Consider the following 24,026-nt stretch of genomic DNA (forward strand, 5'->3'; position numbering starts at 1 on the left):
ATTGTCGATACCACAAGGATAAAAACAAAGACCTCCAAAGTTATTAACAAGAAAAATGCAACATGTAAAAATGAACAGAACCACAGGTTAAATATTTATAATAAAAAACAGTTGTGCAAAAAGAAACTGCAACTATGACAACAAGCTTCAGGTCTGAGGTAGTGCAAAAAATAAATAAATACAATAAACAATAACAATTAGAGCAATATTTTGAGGTTGTATGCTGTGCACAATATTAGGCAAGCTTGATAAGTCTTTCATTTGACTTTTCTCTGCTTCATTCTGGGACTTCAAGAGAGAAAATAACACTTTTCAGTCACCAACATTTATATAAACTTATTAACTCTATGCTTATGTATATTTAAGCATGTAATATGGGCGTACTACATGCCTGATTTATTTATTTACGTTGTTTATAATCATTAACGTGACGTCAGCCTTTAATTTCTAGCTGCGGCTAATGGCTAATAATAACACGGCCAACATTAATGCGGGGGGGTATCGATACTTTTGAAAATGAGTATCATATCCGGATGAAACGTTTTAGTATCAATACCTTTTTGAGTATGGATACTTTTGACAACCCTAACAAGTACACAGTTTGTTGTAGTTGTGCTGCCGCAGGTGATTCAAGTTGAGGGGACTTAACACAAGCTGATACCCGTGTCCCTTTTGCGTCCCAGCTGGCCTTTGTTTGAGATATTTCCGCCTGGTTAATTTCTGAGCTCTCAGTCAGAGGTGGTTGCCTTTGTCCTGACTTAGTGACGGAGCTCCTGAGGACGGAGGGGACAGGGGGGAGGAGTTTTTGTGACACCATCTGTTGCTGAGACAATTCATCCTGACTTTATACCCTCCAGCTTCAGACTCTTTAGACACACGCACACATACAAAGACACAAACAAATGGACATACACATCTGGTGTTGGCTGTTAGTCACTGGAGGACCACACCACAAACTTCAATTTTACTGGTTGAGACAAATCTCTGTTTATTTAAGGCAGATCTTAAAGTCTTAATGTTTTTGAAGACATACTTTTTTATTAAGCATGACCATTCCTCACAGCTAATGGTCTTTATTGCTGCCTCTGGACAGAACATGACATTTCTGATGACTGACTAAGATAAAGCAATGAATGATCCACATTCTGCAATGGTTCTCTGGTGGCAGGGCTGGGGATGGGCATTGATAAGATTTTATCAGTTAATACCATTATTGATTCAGCTTATCTGTCAGATTCTTCATCAGTTCTCTTATTGATCACTGGTTGATTTTCTTTGTGGGGAAAAAAGTTGCAGTTGTAAAGCAATGGCAACTGTACAGTGTCGAAAAAAAACATAATTTTTGCAGAATTAAAGCCAATGATGTGTAGAAAGATGTTTCAGAAGAATGTCGGAATCACTGTCTTTTATTTATTTTACTATTTTTGAATATCTCTGAATGCTACAATGTATAAATTAATTAGGGATGGGAATATTAATGGTCGTTAAGAACTTGGTCGATCATGTGGAATTTTTTAATCGATCTATGTATTTCTTAATTTTAATTTTATCTATGACTGCGTATCAGTATCACTGAACTGAAACACGCCGACGTTTATCCAAAACTTATTTAAAAACGAAACACATTTAAATGTGAAGATTAATGTGAAAACTAACCTCATGCCTCTTCGGGGGCTAAAACATAAAACATTGAACTCCTTTACATTATCTTTACTGTTTAATCTCACTTGAGTTAGTTTTACGATGGACAGGATCAAGTCTGTATTCGTCCTTTCAAAATAAAAGTGTCTGTTATCAAAACAGGCTTTTGCATTGTACTGTATATATATCTTTTATTTTGTGTATGTATGCATGCAGCAGTTAATGGATTAATTAATCGTTTACGTTATAGCTAATCGAGTTGGCAGGTTTCTTCCAAACCAATCCCTAAAATGAATAACATACCAGTCTGTAATACAATTCTTTCTGGAATAAGTTCAATGTTAACAAATTTTAAAATGAATAAAAACTGAAATAACAAAAAACAACTGTGAGCTACAGATTGGTTGAATCTGATACACTAAAGCTAAATGAAACAGCTTTTTGTCTGTTCGGCACCGACTGATGTGGCTGTTTCTGCACATTTTAGATTATAGTGCCTGGTGGGCAGATCTCCAGAGTCACGCTGCACAGACGCTGGTGCAGCAGGCCAAGCCAGACTTGGCATCTTTATTGGCCAGCTTGTTGCTGACTTTTGGTTCACCATGTAGTGTTGACTCATTTAATGAACCAGGTATTATGTGAATTATTGGGTCTCTTAATTCCTGAACTGTGTGCAGCGAGCCTGCTGTGTGGAGAGTTTTATCTGTCTGTAAACTGTTACTGCACGGGCTTCACTTTGTTCATGTGCATGGAAAACCTCTGAGACTCTGACTCAGCAACTGAACCATTCAAGCCTTGGAAAATTTTCCTTTAATATTTGCGTCACTGAAGTTAAAGAAAAACCACAATGTGGTATAGAAACACTCAGTCCTCTGCTCTCCATGCCATGGCTTGCCTGCTGTTTTTCTCTCATACAATCTACATTTTGTTACAACCTACACTTTGCATATTTCTTTACTTTGTCAACTCCACCGATGTTAACACAAGCAGCATATATCTGAATGCTAGAATGTATAAATTAATTAGGGATGGGAATCATTTTTCAAAGATCGATTAATGGTCGTTAAGAATTTGGTCGATCATGAGAAATTTTTAATCAATCTGTGTATTTATTAATTTAATTTTATCTCACAATGTGGTATAGAAACACACAGAGTCCTCTGCTCTCCATGCCATGGCTTGCCTGCTGTTTTTCTCTCATACAATCTACCTTTTGATACAACCTACACTTTGCATATTTCTTTACTTTACTACTTAACTCCACCGAAGCAGCCTCTATAAGACGATGAGTACCAGAAATATTCTGCTGATTTCCACTCCCTGTGATTTTCAGTTACATAACAGCAACTGATCTTCTTAAAATCTATAGAGTAAACACTATTAATCTCCTCACTAGCAGTTTGCCACTCACATGAAGCAGCTTTCCCCTTGAATAGGCTCTGCATGCGAGGCTGGTACCAGGCAGAAACAGTTGGCAAATGGTATGGAAGTCACCAATCGTCTAATATTCGGGGAAACTGTGTGACCACGTGTTGGAGAATACACCTCTGTTTTATTTGTGTCCTGATGATTCTGTTTTCCAGACAATGGGAGGCGGGACATTATCAGGTGCCTGCACCCTTCCTCTTTCCCCTCTCACCTCCCCCTCCTCCTCCCAGCCTCCTCCTAATTTACACCGACCCCCTTTATCCCACTCACTCACCGCTCTCTCCCCCGTGGTTTGAGAGAGCTACATTTAGCCGTGCTCCATTAGCCGACTAGGAAAAAAATAAATCCTTGATGATGGAAGTAGGTTTGCAGACCGGCTGCTTGAACCGAGTGACCCTTTGTCTAAAAAGGAAGCCTGAATCACAAATTAAAGACCAATCACCACTTTCAGCAGCTGGACAAGTACATTTAATGCACTTCTTTATTGAGCCGATCTCCTCTTTGTCTCTGTGATTCAGCACTGTAACAAGCAGATCGCATTTCACGTAAATATCTTAAACAATAGGATCTGGATCTTTGCTCTGACCCTGGTGGCAAACACATTTGTGCTCTACAGATGAGAGTGTGTGCGCACACGTGGCTGCCTGTTGTTAATAGTTAATGAGGATTGATGTCTGGAAGTGGTGACCTTGTATAAGGTTTCCTAGTGGAATCCATGCATATTGATCCCTTCGGTTTTATGCTCTGTTGGACACACAATTCCCTTTTGCTGTGTGTTTTCCCCGGTAACTTCAGTGGTGGTGATGATTGATGGTGTTTAGATTGTCAAAGAGAGAGGTTGACTTACAGGCCGAATTTCTTCAAAGTGCACAAAACTTTAAGTCTCATTCTGCAGCCACGCCCAATACATTTTTGCATTAAAATGCATGTCTCTTGCTATATTTATGCTTAGTGTCCATACCACTCTGCTGTTTCCCCAGGGTTGCGTTTTAGCCTGGATGGGCAGAAATAGAGACTTTTGGAAACAGACACCCTTAGGGCAAGTAGAAAGCAGCCAGGCTAGCTGTTTCCCCCTTATTCCCAGTGGGAAAAAAATAAGTATTCAGATCCCTTACTTAATAAAACTACTAATACCACACTGTGAAATTACTCCACTATAAATAAAAGTCCTGCATTCAAAACTTACTGAAGTAAAAGTACAAAAGTATCAGCATCAAAATGGACATAACGTATCAAAAGTAAAGTACTTGTTATGCAGAATGAACCAACTCAGATTGTTTTATATCTTACAAATATATATTTGGATTATTTATATTGATGCATTTATGAAGGCCGTGTTTTTATTTTCTCAAGGTAGGATTCATTTTAACTGCTTAATATACTGTTATGAGGTTTAATTTAAAAAAATTATTTTTATCATGTTTTTTTATGTTAAATCTCAACCTGAAAAGTAACTAAAGCTGTCAGTTAACTGTAGTGGAGGAAAAAGTACAATATTTACCACAAAATGTAGAGAAGTATAAGTATAAAGTTACATCAAATGGAAATACTCAAGTAAAGTACAAGCACCTCCAAATTGTACTTAAGTACAGTACTTGAGTAAATGTATTTAGTTTCATAAGATAAGCTAATCGTCTGCTGGCCGTAGCATTACATTTAATCTACAGGCATTTATTATTGATTTTCTCATCTAACTATTTGTAAGAGAGCAAATATGGGTTTTTCCAAATATGTAAAACGTTTCTTTGAAGGTCATAATGTTTAATGTTTAATCATGTTTAACCAAAGGCCATAGTTGTTGTTTTTGACCGTGACAAATGGGCATTTAGTCATCCAACAAGATTTACAGTTTAGACTGCACAGGCGTTCACTCTCAGTCATTAAAACGCAGCCGTTTCTATAAATGTATCTTCCTCCACTGTAAGGAAGTGACAGTCAGTCTGAGCAATCAGCCTCAGATTCCTGTTATTGCTTCTGGTTACTGAGCTGCTAACAAACATGTCTGGGAAGGTCGGTGACTTCACATGGATACACAAACACAGGAGGACAGCTAGTGCTGCTGATAATCTCTGGCTGGATCCGGGTTGTGATCTGGGAAAGTGAGAAAAAGGCCTGATTGAAATACAGAAAAGAAGAAAGGATGGTGGCCACAGACATTTGTATTGATTATTTTGCTAAAGTGGAAAATGCTTATTTGGGGTCACATTCTTCTATTTTATGGAGTAAAGTAGCCTTCACAAGCATACACTGAAAGCCTTTTTTGACAGTTTAACAGAGTGTGTATGACTCTGAGTAGTAGATTTAGTCTGTGACACACCCTCTGCACGCAGGCCTGGCAAACAGCTTTTCTCTACTAAAAGGCAATGACAGTTTAATAAGAGGATAACGTTGCCAGTTTGGTGTGGCGAGGGAGTAGCTATGTGGCAGAGAGCGGTGAGCAATGCTGAGAAAGAGAGAAAAATGGAGGAAAAAGGAAAAAAACTACAAGATGTAATCCCTGCTTTTCTAGAATCTCTTTGCCGTCTCTTCTGACTGAACTGATTTAACTCATCTGCCATGTTCATATCACACCTAAATGATTAATGATATTATCTTTAACGTATTTCTGGGTTGAACATTGCCTTTCCTCCAGCTGTCAGCGAAGTTCCTAAACTGAGATTGTAATGCAAATGCTCACTACTTTCTTCCTGAACCGATGACTCCAATATGAGCCTTGTGTCCAGATGCTAATGATGTTTTTCTGTCTTTTGTGTTGCAGGGGGCCCGTGTCTGGCTGAGACACAAAGAGCAGCTCCTCCCCTCCACCGTCAGCTCTTGTGATGATTTGTCCTTGGTCCTCACCACCGACTATGGGAAGGTAAGAAGACTTTTCTTCTTTTCCCGCTGAAACGTTAATGATACCAACCCAATGAGTCACTTTAAACCACCCCAAACTCTAATCTGCCTGGCGTGTCTGCACCATGAAGCATTTTCAGCAAGAAACAAGTCATTGCATTCAAGTTATAGTACATTTATGGGCTTTAACCCTCTGGAGTCACCAAAAGCACCAAATCCAGACTTCTTCATCACATCCAGACTAGAAAATAAAGCAGCGTGGAGCCCTACTGTAAATTTACCTCTAAAGTTCTGGCTGTAAACTCCATGAGGCCAGTTTCAGTTTGATGATGATGAAGTAAAACTGGAGACAAGCTCAAATATATTTAGTATAAAATGATAGAACTGGATGGAACCCTCTTATATGTTATGAGCATGATAGTGTTTTCAAAGTAAAAAAAAGATTCAAAATCACATTTTATGTTGGACTAAAGGACTAAAAAAGACACAAAATGACCAAAAAAGACACAAAATGACCAAAAAAGACACAAAATGACCAAAAAAAAGACACAAAATAACTAAAAAAGACACAAAAAGACTTACAAAGACACAAATAGACATGAAAAAGATAAAAAAAATGGACAAAATAGCCCAAGAATCCATAGAGTTAACTGATATAGTTTACATGTAAAGCCTATAAGGTTGAAGTATAATGTTGTGTGTGTGTGTGAGAAGGTTAATTGTTTGCACACATGTGTTTCATCCCGCGGCTCAGCGGTGGGATCAACACTTTTTTGTAATGAAGTAAGAATGACAGGAATGGGCTCCTTGTGTCAATTCATTGGCCCGAGCTTATCTGTTTGGCAGTGCATGGTGGTCTTTGTGTCTGGAGGAAATCCTGTCAGAGAGAGAGAGAGACACACACACATGCACAGAAATAGAGAGAGAAAGAGGCACACAGAGAGACAAGAGAGAGAGACAGAGAGAGAGAGAGAGAGAGAGGGAGAGAGAGAGAGAGAGAGAGAGAGAGAGAGAGAGGTGGCGATGGATGTTTAAAACATTGTTTCCCAGTCAAATGTCGAGTGTATAGGTCAGAAACAAGCTTCCAGTACCACTCTTCTCCTATGTAATGTCTTTGTACTGAACAAACCCTATGAGCAGTGCATATGATCACTCATTTTAAGCTCCTAACTGACTGACCAAACTCAGCCACACATCTTTAGTGAGGTCAGGGCTTCGGGAAGGAACAGGGTAGGGCCCAAGGACTGACTCTGTCTGCAGGATCTCAGCATATAACATCATTTAAATATACAAACTCTGTCACAGGGCCATGATCCTCACCACACACCAAGGCCCTGTGTTATTGCTACACTGTACTGTATATAAAGAGGGGCAGAAAATGAAAAAGAGGTCAACAGGTCGCTGTTGAGGAGCAGCATTAGTTTTCTTTGTGGAGATTCAGAGCGCTTAGCTAAAATATGGTAATGAATATTGTTATTCTCAGATTGGAGCATGCATTGGTGTGATCATGGCATGCTGGTTATTAGGGGTGTGCCATATCGTTTTGTTCATGATTATACTGGTGTATGTTTTTATGAGTAAAAAAGATGCATATCATGATATTGTTGTTTCCCATTAACCCATTCAGGCCTAAAACGGCTGTAAAAAATGATGTAAAACCTCTGGGCGATTTTAAAATAACCCCCAGAAACCTGAAGTTTTTCTGGAAATTCAACAGAAGTGTCAACGCTTCCTACTAAATAATAGATTTTTCAGCCTCTGTAGCAGATAGAAATGAAATTCAAAAAGTATTTTTAGAGGTTATACCTGTGTCTTTCATGAGAAGTTGAGTTTATTTGTCCAAACCTTCAATAAAGTTTTTTTAAAAAGAATATAGTTATCGCAAAAATACCCTTAAATATCGTGATAATCTTTTAGGGCCATATCGCCCACCCCTACTAATGCAGGCTGCAACTTGAACTTACTGAAGGTTTTTTTTACTTGGGTTGAGAGTGGTGTGTTAAAGGTGGTGTGAGAGGGAACATATGAACTCATCCGGAGCACATGTGTTTGATGTTTCTACGGTCATCGGTGGGGATTCTTATTGAGTGAGAAGTCGACCATGTGTGGTCAAAAGGGGCAGGGATGGAAACATCATCTATCACAGCTCAGAAAGGCTTCACATACAGCAGGTCAGGGGGTGAGAGTGAATCAGACCCCACTTCTTCTTTATCGTCTTAATATGACCGGAAAATCCCAGGGGGTGTTGATCTCAGCCAGAAAACATTTCATCACCCTCGAAGGGATTTAAAGCAATAACATTTGAAGAAGGTGTAATGAGGAGGTAGGGCTGGGCAATATAAAAAATATATTGTTATATTTTTCTAAATATGATATGCAGTTAGACCATATTGCATATATCAATATAGTTCAATTTTTTTCTTTCGTTATAGTATATACAGTCATGGAAAAAAATATTAGACCACCCTTGTTTTCTTCAGTTTATTGTTCATTTTAATTCCTGGCACAACTAAGGGTACATTTGTTTGGACAAATATAATGATAACAACAAAAATAGCTGATAAGAGCTTATTTTAAGAGCTGATCTAGTATCTAGCCATCTAGTTTTCTTGATAATAACCAAAATCATTATCAAGAAAACCATGGAAATGTCTAGATATCACCTCTTAAAATAAACTCTTATGAGCTATTTTTTGTTGCTATCATTATGTTTGTCCAAACAAATACCTTTAGTTGTACCAGGAATAAAATGAACAATAAAGTGAAGAAAACAAGGGTGGTCTAATATTTTTTTACATGACTGTAAATGCTGCCCTTATTAGGGTTTGTCATAACCAGTTCTTTTGTAATGTTCGTTATTCTATTCTCATATAAGTATATTATTTCAGAAAAAGATTGGCCTGTTTTATTTAATCATCATTCGTTTAAAAAAAAGGTACTCCTGTTGTTATACAGTATTTATGTTTACTTAAATAAACATTTTCACTAAAACTACTTGTGACATGTCATATTTGACTTTGACTGAACATTTCCTCTCACTTTGCGATAAAAATATCAGGATATATATCGTATATCGATATTCAGCCTAAATATATCGGGATATGACTTTTGGTCCATATCGCCCAGCCCTACGAGGAGGATCGGTGCAGCTGAACTGAAGCTGGCCTGTCCTCAGGATGTGTTCGTCACCAGACCCAGCATATGGTCTCAGACTCTGCAGCCAGAATGACAAGAATGTGAGACTGAAAAACACACTGTCTCCACCTTCAGGATCGCTGGCTGACCTCATGACACGGCCTGTTCCTAGATGACATGTCTGCTGAGGTTTATTTGCATTTCTAATCTTTATTTAAACCAATCCCTCCAGGTTGAAGGTATCGTGTGTGTGTGTGTGTGTGTGTGTGTGTGTGTGTGTGTTGTCTGTCAGTCTGTCTTTGTCTGTGTCCTGGTGTTTTTACACCCGTGTGCACAGTCAATGGTGGTTTGGTAAATGTATCCTAGCAATGTTTTTGCCTCAGGGGGTAGGGGGGTGTTGGGATATACCATTATCCATTGCTCCAGTGCTCACACTAAGGTGCAGCGCCCTGTCTGAGTGCTCATCTTGCAGACTCTAGAGAGTGTCTTTACACACACTGCCTCAGCTTAAACAGGCTGACCGGGCTGCTGTCACATTAACCATCATATCAGCATTCATCACTGTCTCGTCTCCGCTACACCACAGACCTGCAGGAAGACACAGCAGGCACACTGAAGATGAGATAGATGTCTTGTGGCTTTGTGTGTGTTTGCATCCATCTCTCTCTCTCTCTCTCTGTGTGTGTGTGTGTATGTGTGTGTGTGTGTGTGTGTGTTTTGTGGCCAGATGGCACCAGCTGGATTAACAGTGTGTGAGTTATCCCCAGAGGGGCGCACATGTAAAGAGAAGCAGGAAGAGGCTCTGTCACCTGAACTAAGTAGCTCCTGCCGGTGATGTCATCTTTGCTCACTGAACAATGAAACTGAGACTGAGCTGTGTCACTCTATGAGGCCCCAATACCATTTTACACATCAATCACTTGTAGGGCTATAAAAAATATATCAACATATTTTTAGATGTGATATGGAATTAGACCATATCGCATATATCGATATAGTTAAAAAAAATGTCTTTCTTGATATATAAATGCTGCCCTTACTAGGGTTTGTCATATGTAGTTCTTTTGTAATGTTCATCATTCTTTTCACATATAAATATATTTATTTCGGAAAAAGATTGGCCTATTTTATTTCATAGGCTATTTTTTATTTAATTCACTTAAATAAACAGTTTCATTAAAACTACTTGTGACATGTCATATTTGACTTTGACTGAACATTTGCTCTCACTTTGCTATAAAATAATTGGGATATATATCGTATATCGATATTAAGCCTAAATATATTGGGATATGACTTTTCGTCCATATCACCCAGCCCTAACCCTCACTGCCAGAAGGGGACTAAAAGCTCTAAACTTATGAACCATAAGAACAACTATATTTACCTTAAAACAGGAGGAGAAGAAATAAGCATCGGATGAATAGAAAATAAATATTTGTTTTTTACCATTTGCTTCTAAATTAGATGCAGGAACGTATTGAGAACTTTGAGTTTATTCTGATCTTTTGACAATATCATGTTTGGCTTTGACTGAACATTTGCTCTCACTTTGCAATAAAAATATCGGGATATATATCGTATATCGATATTCAGCCTAAATATATCAGGATATGACTTTTGGTCCATATCGCCCAGCCCTAATCACTTGACACATACAGTAGGTAATATTGCTTTAGCTCATATATATTTTATATCTCTTGTAAAGCAAATGCAGCAAAATCATGGCCAGCACTGTTTTGAAACCAACGCAAAGCAGAAATAACGAGTCAAGTAATCTATTGTTAGACAGCTTTTGATAACTGAACCATTATTAAAGTCTTTCAAGCTACATTGTGGGAAATTCCCTGCAGATGAAGTTTCTAAATTGTGAGGATTTGTTTGTTTCTTTGAGTTTCCGGGTGTTTTCAAGAAGAATACCACATTCATTTATTACACAAGATGAAAAGAGTTCCTCTCCTGATTTGGTTTTGGTTCTTATAATCTCATCATCCTGTGCTCAAAATGTTATTAACACAATGAGCAGCCTGTCGTTTACTCTTTGGTAGATTCTTTGCTTTTAACAATTTGTCTTTCACAAAGTGTGATTTCTGAAGTTGCCCACTGCCTACAGCCATACAGTCTCTGATGTCTAAAATAGGTCATTGATGGCCCCTCAGTTTGGTCAATGAAGCCATTATGCAAGCCTGTTTGTGAGTGATGTGTGTTCACGAGGGTGCTCACAGAAAAAAACATGCACTCACAAACATCTTTGTGAGCATGTGTGAGTGTTTTAAATGTTTCTTTTATCTTTTAAATATTAGATTTGTTGCATGTTTGTCCATATATTCAGATTTTGTCTTGTTTTTTAGCAGGATGTACTGTAAAACAGTCTTTATGTTATTTGTTTTACCCATTAAAAAGCCTAACTCCGCCCCCCATCTCTGGGGTCTGGGTGGGACCCCCTTCAGCAGATGGATTCACTGCAAGACAGAGAGAGAGTCAGAGTAAAAAACACAGAGTGAGACAGAAACAGACAGTGATAAACAAGACAGTGTTTGTGTTCACTAGCCTGTGATTTTGTATCTGCCTGTGTGTCATGTCCAAAGGCTTGAATATATGAGGCAGTAAAAGGCCAGTGAGCTCCAGACGCCTCCTACATGTGAATATTCAGCAGGGCAGGTCGAACAAAGCAGCAGCAGGGTGTGGCTTCAGCCAGGAGGAAACAAAAGGGAAGAGCGTTACAGCTGCAGGAAACTTTCAAATTCACATAGTTGCTATTGTGTCAGCATCAGGAAGACTGTTTTCATTATTTATCATTCATCATTCAGTATATGAAAATGATAAATGACCAAAATACTAAATGACTGTTTTTCTTCAACATCTTTTTAGATCTCCCATAATACTAACAGTGTTGGAAATATATCACTTAATTTTTTTAAACATTTCTTGTAAAATGCCGTGCATGTCATGCATAATTAAGTCAGTTAAGTATGTGTTCGGTGACATTTTTGCACAAATACAGTGTACAGGCTGTTGATTTAAGAAAAAATTGTGCCTAGGAGTTCTTTTATTTTTTGCGTTTTTGTGTTTTCAAAATAGATATTGAGTATAATTTTTTATAGTATTGTACTACTACCAGCTACCATTTTGAGTATTGTTTTTTTTTCAGTTTTATTAGAGAAGGAAGGAAGAAATAAATGAAGAAAGCAAAAAGAAAAGGAAATACCATTAGAAAACAACTGCCTGTCTTCTGGCTCAACTCACTTAATTACAAAATCGCAAAACTCAAATAAAGTTATTCATTTTGTATCAGCAAAAAGTTTTAGTGCTGTTGTCTAGGGCTGGGCGATATGGACCAAAATCATATCCCGATATATTTAGGCTGAATATCGATATACGATATATATCCCGATAGTTTTATCGCAAAGTGAGAGCAAATGTTCAGTCAAAGCCAAACATGACATGTCACAAGTAGTTTTATTGAAACTGTTTGTTTAAGTGAACATAACTACTGTATAACAACAGGAGTACCTTTTTTAAAATAAAATTTCCATAAAGTGCACATTTAAATAAATTAAAAAAAAAGAAAAACATCTTAACTAAAAATAGCCTATGAAATAAAATAGGCCAATCTTTTTCTGAAATAAATATATTTACATGAGAATATGACAAACCTTAGTAAGGGCAACATTTATATATAAAGCAGCTCTCCTGATCAAGGATCACAGTGCGGATTTAAACTATATCGATATATGCGATATGGTCTAATTCCATATCACATTTAAAAATATATCGATATATCTTTTATATATATATTTTATCGCCCAGCCCTAGTGTTGTCTGTCTGTCTGCTTTGTGTCCAGGCTCGTGGTGTAACTGGTGTCAACACCAGGCTCCATTTGGGAGAGGATTGATTTGTGCAGCAAACACTTTCACAAATCAATTGCGAGTCACATGTTGTTTTAAGTGGCATGAAATTATCTCCAGCCATCATTACACCACTCAGATCATTAGCATTGATGAGGCTGCGTCCCCGTGTGAAACACTGCGATAATTGTCCCACATGCCCTGACTGAAATAAGTAGAAATGACATAATCACTTTAATCAGAGCCAGTTTGTGCTCCAAATAAACTATTTCTGCTTTTGATCATGAATTCAGAACAAATTCTCAGATCCAGACTGTGGTTGAAGGTTTTTTGGAGGCAGTGTTACATCACTGCTCTGCAGCAGGAAAAATGTTCCAGTAATTATTATAATGGACACTAAGAGAACATTATTGCACCTCTTAAGGATAAAGATGGAAATAGAGTCTCTGTCTAGACTGTATCTGCTATCATCTTCCATCTTTCTTTCCTTTTAATTGTATCTGCTGTTATTAATGTGGTAAATGATTAGGAAACTAATCTAAGAAGACATAAATGAATACTGATGACAGAGCTTAGTGGCTTATCTCACAGAAATAAGACAACAATGATAAAAGACCAGAGTGGGCTGAAAACAGAGGAATGTGAGACCTCTTTTGATGCTGGAAACTGCAGCTCAGTTTTCTCGGAGCATCACTGATGTTTCAGGCATGAAAAAGTCCCCCGAGGCTCGCTCTGTGAAACCTGAACAGTGAATTATCTTAAGAAAATGAAAAAACGTCAGTTCACATCATAGGATGTAGAGACAGAGACAGAAACAACACATGCTGGGTGCAGAGTTCCTGCACACACACACATGGAAATATGAAGAGGCAATTCCTCTCGCTTGTGTTATATATTTTTCTGGAGGAGTGGTGAGGGTGTTTTCTGAGTACGCAGCTCATTGTGTGTTTGGCTACATCCACCATATTTGTTTTCCTCCTGTGTAACTTGAGGTGAGTGTAACATGGACCTGTAGCCGTCTCTGGCTGTTTGTTATCCTGTATTATCTCTGCTCCCGGCCTCCTCGATGTAGCTTTGAACCTGGGCTTTGGGAATGTGAAGAATGAAAACACTGGCAGAAGATTTTTCCCAGATTTCTAAACTGGTTTGTTTGAGTGTCTCTCCATCAGTGTCAGCAGAAATTGAACGCCTAAATATTTTCCATTTCACAGCACATACTTGACAATTAAATGAAAGGATGGATAATAGAAATCTAATTCCTTATGTATACATGAAAGAAAATATAATATACAGTGTATTATCAAATTAAATTAACACATTCTTCCTCTAACATATATTTTATTTGTCTAATCAACACATTCATGACACTCATTTTGCAGCAACAGCCACACTAAGTCTGGTACATAGACTGTATATAAATAATGGACTTAGTGACCATGACGTCACCCATTTGTTAAAACAAAAACTAAATGTACATTACTTACCCAAGAAAAATGAACAGCGACTCCTTGGAGTGTCTGTTAGTCCAACCAAACGCTGAACAAGACATTTTTAATGAACAAAACGTTCAAATAAACTGTCATTAAGTGAAAATACAGTGAAAGGGTCAAAGTTAAGAGACCGCTAAACGTCCTTTTTTATATCTATATGACTTTATATATAACTTTATTGACACGTTGCCGTGGATACGCATTGTTCTGCTTCTCTGATGCAGAGAATGATGATGACGGCTCGCCTTGTTAGTGACCTGTCAATCAAAGGTACACTGCAAAAAAGGCGTGTCTATAAACAAGATAAAAACACTAAATCTGAGGGAAATTATCTTGCTGCATGGACAGATCATTTAAGATTTCTTAAATTAAGATTGTTAAATCTAGAAATAAGCATGTTGAACGCTTAAAATAAGAAATTAACTTTTAAAACAAGATAAATGATCTAACACTTCTAAATTTAAGTTTTTTTTTAAATCTTGGTAAGAAACAAATAATTTGCAGTGTAGCCACGCCCCAAATCATATGATTGTTTATCTTCTATTTTCTTCTAAATGGGGCAATTATTTACACTATTAATATCAAATTGTCTTGAAAAAGATTTTTTACTCGCGATTGAGACCATAGTGTTGTTCTAAAAAAATGTTCTGAGGTAATAAATCAAGTGAGAAGTTTACTCATTTTGCATTGAAATTAATGGACAGAAATGTTTTTGCAGCCACATTTAGCGCCCCCTGCTGGAATTTTCAGTAGAATGCAGCTTGAGGCTTGCCGCCTGGTCTGGTATGACCACTAGCTTATGGTGGCTAATGTAAGCTAATTTAGCCATCTTTATATAGATAATGACTCTTCTCTACTCGTGCTACTGCTGTTATGTTTCCTGCTGTTATACAGTAAGTGCCACTTATAGCGAAGTCACATTGTCTCGCTTTAAGATCAACTATCATGAGCAGAATCTCATAGATGTTTAAATCGATATTAAGTCCACTTGAAATATTGTTGTTTTGCTGCTTCCACCGTCCACAGCAGAACGTTGCTGAGCCTCACTGTTGGTACTACAAAAATCTGTACTTTCCCTTTAAATAATTAGACTATGGTTTTGTATGATGACACTTAACCCTCTGGAGTCCACGAAAGTGCCGGAGCACGACTTCTTCATGACGTTGAAAAAAGACACAAAAATGACCAAAATAGACACAAAATGACCATAAAGGACACAGAAGGCACAAAATGACAAAAAAGAGACAAAATGACCAAAAAAAGACACAACAACAGACACAAAATGACCAAAAAAGACACAAAATAACAAAAAAAGACACAACAACAGACACAAAATGACTAAAAACGACACAAAATGACAAAAAAAAGCACAACAACAGACACAAAATGACAAAAAATACACAAAAAAAGACACAAAAAGACATGAAAAGGCTTCAAAAATGGACAAAATAGTCCAATACTCCATAGAGTTAAGGTAGTGATCCAACAGAGCCCAGGTGCTGAAAATGGCATCAATCACATTAAGTGAGTGATGTCATTATATGTGAAAAGATAATACTGATTAAGGGTGTAAAACAAGTGAAAAGCCTGTTTGATTTATTTGCCAGTTCAGCCCTGCCTGGCTGAACCGGGGCCAGTTTGTGGGAGAGGAGAGGGTGGGGGGTTAAAACCGAATGTTTCGGGACATCTGGCTGTAAATCTGCAAGCTTCTGCTCGATGGATGACATCACCACACGTGCTGCTTTTTTCTCCCCGAGGCCTTCTTCACCCTCTCACAAACCTTATTACCACAAAAACATGCAACAACCCACTGATGACCGCATTGTTATTGTGCTATCGTCTCAGCGAACGCCCACTCTCTAATGGCCATCAGGAGCTTAGCTGCCAAACCAGAGTCAGTTTATCATTTTACATATTTTGAAAAAAGCTTTTTACACACTTTTATACACTACGAATCACTTTAGTTAATGCAAAAGTTGGAAACCACACATCTATATAAATTCAATGATTTAAAAATATAGTTTAAAGTGCAAACTTTGGCAGCTTCTCCCAGCAGCCCCTCTGTGCTGACTCAGCACTTCTTTGAAAACCAGTATCTGCTCCCAACTGGGACACACTTGAATATGCCAGTAATGCAGTGGGACACCACAACCTCCAGCTTTTTGTCCATCAGTATTGATCTACACATTGCTTCCCATCAAGCGACCAACACAGTCGTAGTCTGTCTGTTATCTCATGCCTCCCCCATTAGAGTCCTGATAGCCAGAAAGCCTATTAGACTCTCTGTGGATCCATGTTTGAAGTTTTTTTTATTTTGCACAATAATAAGACAAAAAGAAAAGGATAAAGAAATAACAACAAAAGGAAGGTGCAAGGTAGAGGCAAGAAACCCAAAAGGGCTTCTACAGGCCTCTACCTATATCAAAATTCACAAGTTAAATAAAAAATGAGTAACTATGAAATAGAAAAAAATAATTAGCATAAAAATAAAGCAAATTTATAATGATATTAAAAAGTAAAATAAAACAAAAGTGTAGAAATACAATAGAGTCTTTATTGCCATTGCACGGTAGTATACAAAAATACGTTAGCACAACGAAATTGAGGCACAGCTCTCCCGTCAGTGCAAAAAAGATAAATATTAAATAAATAACCAACCAAGGCATGCACCCATGAAACAAACAAACAAACAAAAAAGGACATAACACAAATCACAAAAGTAAAGGACTGTAAACAGAGACACATTGTAAAGGAAAAACCTATTGCACATGTCACAGAGAGAAAAAGTTTATTGCAAATGTGTGTGTGTGTGTGTGTGTGTGTGTGTGTGTGTGTGCATGCGTCCCTGTGTATGAGTGTGTATACTACACTCATACACAGGGACTTGTATGAGTTCAGAGAGGAACACTGTATTGAACTATTAAATTGATCATTCCAGAGTATTGTTCCTCTGTATTTTAAGGAAAATTGGCCGAGGCTAGTATGATAGTGAGGAGGGTGAAATCTTAATTGTCTAGTATTGTACTTATGTAATTGTGAGTTGACTTGGAAATATTGTTGGTTTATGAGAACATTTTTCTTCAACATTCTCTTTCACTGCCTCTATAGAGACTCTGGTTCTTATCTTCTTATTCAGTCCTTCGTCTGTCTCATTTTTTACCTTTTGAAGTCTAAAAATGGTCCTCAATTGTCAGACAAGGACATCTCCGATCATCACATTTACCCTGCTGCTGTATCTTTTTGCCCTTTTGGCAGGAATGTGACATGATATTTCATATTGACTAAAAAGTGAATTTTTAAAAAATGAAGGGGAGAAGTCCGGGCATGAGTTAGACGGGGGGCTGTCAGGCTGTCAGGTATGCTGGCAGCAGGCTCAGACAGGCACACAGCAGGGACTCGATCTGTCATTTCGACCTTAGTCGTTCCCGTATCATCGCTTGAATCTGCCTGTCATTCATGCATGCTGAGCCATGGCCACAGTAGGAGCCAGATTCAGATCTGTGTAAACTTGTCTCTGTGCCTCCCTTCTATATAACTGCTGTTCAGACCCTGAGGCTGTAGTGAGGGTACAGTAGACCTCTGGCTGTTCGTCTTTAACAGTTTTGATCCCTGCAAGGCTGGCAGGCACTTTAACACACTGCAAAGGTCATAAATCTCATGAGGGAAACATTGGGATGAAATTGGGGCAATAAACTAAATGTTTGGTCCAATAAGAAAATCAGAAACTGTGAAAAGGCTGTTCCTATTCTGCTGAATATCTTTGTGGCAGTACATTTTTTATTCTACAGATTTGTAGGGAAATTAAGTAAAAATTTTAACTTTTTTGGCCAGAGTATACATCTGGGATTGTTGCTTTATTTCTACTTTCTTCATTTTCTTTAAATGAAATGTGAAATACTATATTATACACCTATTTAGAATAATGGAGACGTAGTAATACATAAGCCTACATTCTTTACCTACCTATAACCGATTTGGCTGGCCAGTTAAAAATGTTTTAAAAAACTTTAAAGCAGTTTTTCTCAGTTTTACCCTTTGCTAGTTACTGAAGTTAGACTTAAAGGGCAGTATAGACTAGATGATTAGTTGGCTGAACAAAAAAGTATGAACAGATGATCCATTATAAATTTAGAGTAAAATAATGTTGCAGCCCTATTTCTAGTCTGTTAAATGTATTGAGCAGGGGTGCCATTTAAACACTGAACTGAACAGTCTTAATTGTGCCTGACTTACTAGTACTGATGTACTTACTGGTAAAAAGTGATTTTGAAGGAATTCTCTCCGCTTAAAATTAGCATTTGTATATCGATTACTCACCCTTTGCTACCTTGAAGAAAACTACAAAATTTCCATTCACCTTGGAGGCATGTGAGAAAAGCATTTTCTTCAAGAATTCAAAGTATGAGTAACATATGTATGTAACATGAGGTGCATAATTGATACGGAAATGGTTGTCTAAAGGGTGAAGTATTCTTTAGTAATGCACATGGTTCATTCCACAACAAATGTTTCATGTTCATGCTCTGCAGGCTGCTGGATTACATCATTTAAGCTCCGGTGAGGTTACCCAGAAATTAGAAATCAATACAAATGCAATACTTTTATTTTGAAGGCGGTTTACGTATATCTGCCTGCATGCAAACCCACCTTGCTGGTAAACAGGTGAAACGCATTCCACAAAATACACTGAGTTACCTCGGTACCTTGTCAGAAAACACATATTGCTTTTTGCATAAAGTTATTAAATTACTGGTTTACTGCATAACATACATGCACTATATTTATTATTATTTTTGTGGTTTGAATGTATGTTAAGTAGCATTCCTGGCTGAATGACGGTCAACTCCTTATTATTTACCGTTCGTTTTTCCATTTAATCGTTCCATCTGTTATTTCCTGTCACTACCTTTCAAAATTAAAGCACCTGTTTCACACTGGATGGCACCTTTTCAAAATAAAAGCATCACAACATTGTAAAACACCTAGAAAACTTACAAGCATGGAAAACAAGCTATATAATACAAAACCACCAATAGAAACCAAGCTAAAGGTCATTTACAGTTTAAAATAAATGGAAAAGTGATATAGTGATTGGAGTATTTACTACATTTTTCTGCTCTATTTGATTTACTCCACATTAACAGTCTTATCATAACATGTATTGTTATCAGTAGCAACTCAAAACCAGATAATTTTACTGTATTTTATAAAGCGATTAAATTAATATTGAGCAGAATTATGTTCAGAGTTTTGGTCCGGCCCCTGCAACCTTCGTGGTATTGGTCATGTGGCCCCTTGGGAAAATTAATTGCCCACCCCTGATATACAGGGTTGTATTAACTAATAATTTTTGATGTGTGTGTGTTGTTTCAGGTGATCTACCTGCAGAAGGCGGAGCTGAACAGGGAGACGGTGTACCCGATGCACCCCAGCAGCATCCATGGCGTGGAGGACATGTCCACACTGGCAGAGCTTCATGAAGCGGCCATCATGCACAACCTCTTACTGCGCTACCAGAAAAACAACATCTATGTAAGAACACCGTGTACCACCAGGATGAACCTGTGGGCCTGTTGTCTTCTTCAGGGGTGTATTTTTTTATTTTTTAGGGATGTTCAGCACAACTAAACTGCGATTTCAAAACCAAAAAACATCAAAAACTTTATTAGGAAATGTACATTCTGGGGGATTTTTTAAGGCAAATGCAATGCAACAAGATGCATTATGTTTCGAGTAATGCTACCTAAACATCAGAAGACTTTGAAAAGATTTGGAAAAGACTCCCGGAAAACTATCAGCTCACACCTGCTCACATCTAAAGACAAGTGTTTAGAGTTTTTAGTCTCAGACTGAGATTTTAGACAGACTCTGAATCTTGCAGGGAAACTATTTACAAGACTACAACTAGATTCTTTTTGCATTTTTCCCATCATGCTCTTAGTAAAAACTTACAACATGTAGGAGAAGCAACTTTTGGCTCCAGCTGCTCTAGTGTGTGCAGTGGTTTGTGTTGAACAAAAACAACAACAAAAAGAACAGGAGAAGACGCCACAAAATTCCCCTCACAAAGCTGAAAAAGGGTTTCGAAATGAAATGAAATAGGCCAGTCTTTTTCTGGAATAAATATATTTATATGACAAAAGAATAACAAACTTTTCAAAAGAACTAAAAATGACAAACCCTAAGGGCAGCATTTATATATAAAGAAAGAAAAAAATGGAACTATATCAATATATGTGATATGGTCTAATTCCATATAAAAAAAAATTATATAGATATATCGCCCAGCCCTAGTTTAAGCTGCACATCTGAATTAAACAAGTATACACACTTTCCACAGTGCATTATAGGAAATTAATATGAATTAATAAACTATTAAAAAGCAAGAAAGGGTGCCTAAAAATGCTCCATAATAACACATAAATGCAGATCACTCCCTGAACAGTATTCAGAGCTGGATTCAGCTTTAAGACTGTAAGGTTTCGGATGTGTTTGTCTGACCCTGTCTCACCCAGGATTATTTTCAAGGCAGAGCGCTGCCTTGAAACACTACCCTGCTTTATGAAAATAATCATTGCCCACAGTCACATGGTAACTATGTTTTCCAAATCTCATAATCTCATCTCGGAGGGTCTGTGTGCATGGCATCGCAGAACGATATCATTGTGGAAAGATGACCCACAAACACACTTTTGTTAGGCACTTTTCCCCAAAGCGCATTACCCGAGCAGCAGCAATGGATCCTAAAATACTACCAGCCCGAGTAAAAACTAGGCCATATGCAGTAGTTTAGGAGTAGTACTCGCTGCAGGTACTGTGTCACAGGAAACTGGGTGAATCTGAACTGGTAGAGTTAAATTCAGTGATTATACAGTCATGTTAAAATGATTAGACCACCCTTTTTCTTCAATTTCTTGTTGATTTTAATGCCTGGTACAACTAAAGGCACATTTGTATGGACAAATATAATGATAACAACAAAAACAGCTCATAAGAGTTTCATTTAAAAGCAGATATCTAGACATTTGACATGGTTATCTTGATAATAACCAAAACAATGATCAAGAAAACCATGGAAAATATCTAGATATCAGCTCTAAAATGAAACCTTTATGAGATATTTTGGTGCTGTCATTATATTTGTCCAAACAAATGTACCTTTAGTTGTACCAGGCATTAAAATGAACAATTAATTGAATAAAATAACATGTTTAAGCTGCACAGCTGAATTAAACAAGTACATATACATACTTTCCACAGTGCATTATAGGAAATTAACATTAATTAATAAACTATTAAAAAGCAAGCAAAACTGCCTAAAAATGCTACATAATAACTCATAAATTTAAATTTAAATAGTTGTACCAGGCATTAAAGTCAACAATTAATTGAAGAAAACAATGGTGGTCTAATCATTTTTTACATGATGTATGATATGTAATAATTGCAAATTCTTATATAAAATACCAAGCATTTTGTGTATTTACTGATAATCTGTCTTCCCCTTGTTTTGTTTTTTAATCCTCCTCTCTCTTCTCTTCTTTTTCTTACTTCTGACTTTTTCACTTCCCTCAGACCAACATAGGTTCGATCCTGGCAGCAGTAAATCCCTATAAACAGATCGCAGGCCTGTACGACGGCACTGCAGTGGATCTTTACAGCAAACACCAGATGGGGGAGCTGCCTCCTCACATCTTTGCTGTGGCTAATGAGTGTTACCGCTGCCTGTGGAAGAGACATGACAGCCAGTGTGTTCTCATCAGGTGAGGATCCACATTCAATACAAAAAAAGACTCTAAGACTATTGTTACAGAATTAGTGGAAGCAGAATGAAAGTAATCCATACTAGACAGTCCTGGCTCTGAAAATCTTAACAAATAGCATTTTGAAACTCCTCATGGACATTAGAAATAAGTAGAGCAGGTTTTTAGATCTATATGGATATCCACTTACAGGTACATCTGAAAAAATTAGAATATTGTGAAAAATTTAAAAACAAAATTCTCAATTATTTCAGAAAGTGAAACTTGTATATTATATAGATTCATTACACAGAGTGAAATATTTCAAGCCTGTGTTTCTTGTAATTTTGATGATTATGGCTTAGAGATAATGAAAACACAAAACTCAGTGTCTCAGAAAATTAAAATATTACATAAGATCAAAAAGAAAAAGGATATTTTAAACACAAATGTCATGCTTCTGAAAAGTATCTTCATTTCTATACATCAATACTTGGTTGGGCTCCTTTTGCATGAATTACTGCATTAATACTTGGTGTCATGGAGATCAGCCTACAGCACCATGTTGCTTTTATAGCAGCCTTCAGCTCATCTGGTGTCTCTCACCTTCCTCTTGACAACAGCCCATAGACTCCTATGGGGTTGAGGTCAGCCCAGTTTTCTGGCCAGTCCAGCCCAGTAACACCATGGTCATTGAAGCAGCTTTTGGTACCTTTACCAGTGTGGGCAGATGCCAAGTCCTGCTGGAAATGAAAGCAGCATCTCCAAAGAGCTTGTGGAAGCATGAAGACTCTAAAATGTCCTGCTAGATGGCTGCTATGTTGACTGTGGACTTCAGAAAACACAGTGGAGCAACAGCAGCAGAGGACATGGCCCCAAACCACCACTGACCCAGGACCAGCACATTACACTGACCAGCAATATTCTAGTTTTATACTGGGACACTGAGTTTTGGGTTTTCATTATCTCTAAGCCAGAATCATCAAACTTACAAGAAAAACAGGCTTGAAATATTTCACTCTGTGTAATGGATCTATATCAGGGATGGGCAACTGGAGGCCCGGGGGCCCCATACGGCCCGCACCCTCGCTTGAAGTGGCCCTCATTACAACTACATGCATTTGAGCATGAAATCTTAAAAGTGCAGTGTAAAAATGCACAAAATTACTTCTTGCAATTAATGTTGATCTTTTTGTTGAATGTTGAGTTTTTTATTTGCTTCAAACCTTTTGTATTCCTATTTATACTGTTCTACATGCATTTGAGCATGAAATATGTTAAGTTACTGCACTGTAAACATATTTAAAATTGCAGTTTCATCATATCTGGTTAATTGCACATTCCTATATGTGGCCCTGTGGTAGTGTCCATGAAAAATTGTGGCCCCCTCCAGCATTTAAGTTGCCCATCCCTGATCTATATAATGTACGAGTTTCACTTCCTGAAATGATGGACAAAAAATATTGAACTTTTTCATGATATTAAAATTTTTTTGAGATGTACCTGTATTTATCTTCTACTCTCTTTGTGTCATCAGTGGGGAGAGCGGAGCCGGGAAGACGGAGAGCACCAAGCTGCTGCTGAAGTTTCTCTCAGTGATGAGTCAAAACTCAGCAGGCACTCCTCTGTCGGAGAGAACCACCCGGGTGGAGCAGGCTCTCGTCCAGAGCAGGTACTGTCTGAAACCCCGACCTCTGACCCCCGCTCTGTTTATACACTGCAAACTATTTGTTTCTTACCAAGATAAAAAAAATACCTTAGATTTAGAAGTGTTACATAATTTATCTTGTTTTGAGAGTTAATTTCTTATTATTAGCGTTCAACATGCTTATTTCTAGATCCAATCATCTCATTTCAAGAAATCTTGTCAAGTGAAATTATCTGTCCATGCAGCAAGATAATTTCC

General features: G+C 37.6%; 1 protein-coding gene across 1 annotated transcript in view; it reads left to right on the forward strand.

Moving 5' to 3' along the window:
- Positions 1 to 24,026, forward strand: part of myo10l3 (myosin X, like 3) — an 84,543-nt gene that overhangs the window by 15,862 nt on the left and 44,655 nt on the right. The window contains exons 2-5 of the mRNA XM_059342993.1: positions 5,828 to 5,926; positions 19,752 to 19,910; positions 21,954 to 22,141; positions 23,658 to 23,792. Coding sequence (XP_059198976.1) covers positions 5,828 to 5,926; positions 19,752 to 19,910; positions 21,954 to 22,141; positions 23,658 to 23,792 — 581 coding nt within the window. The remainder of the gene's footprint in view (positions 1 to 5,827; positions 5,927 to 19,751; positions 19,911 to 21,953; positions 22,142 to 23,657; positions 23,793 to 24,026) is intronic.

Source organism: Centropristis striata, chromosome 10 (assembly GCF_030273125.1).
Source record: "Centropristis striata isolate RG_2023a ecotype Rhode Island chromosome 10, C.striata_1.0, whole genome shotgun sequence".
NCBI classification, from domain to species: domain Eukaryota; kingdom Metazoa; phylum Chordata; class Actinopteri; order Perciformes; family Serranidae; genus Centropristis; species Centropristis striata.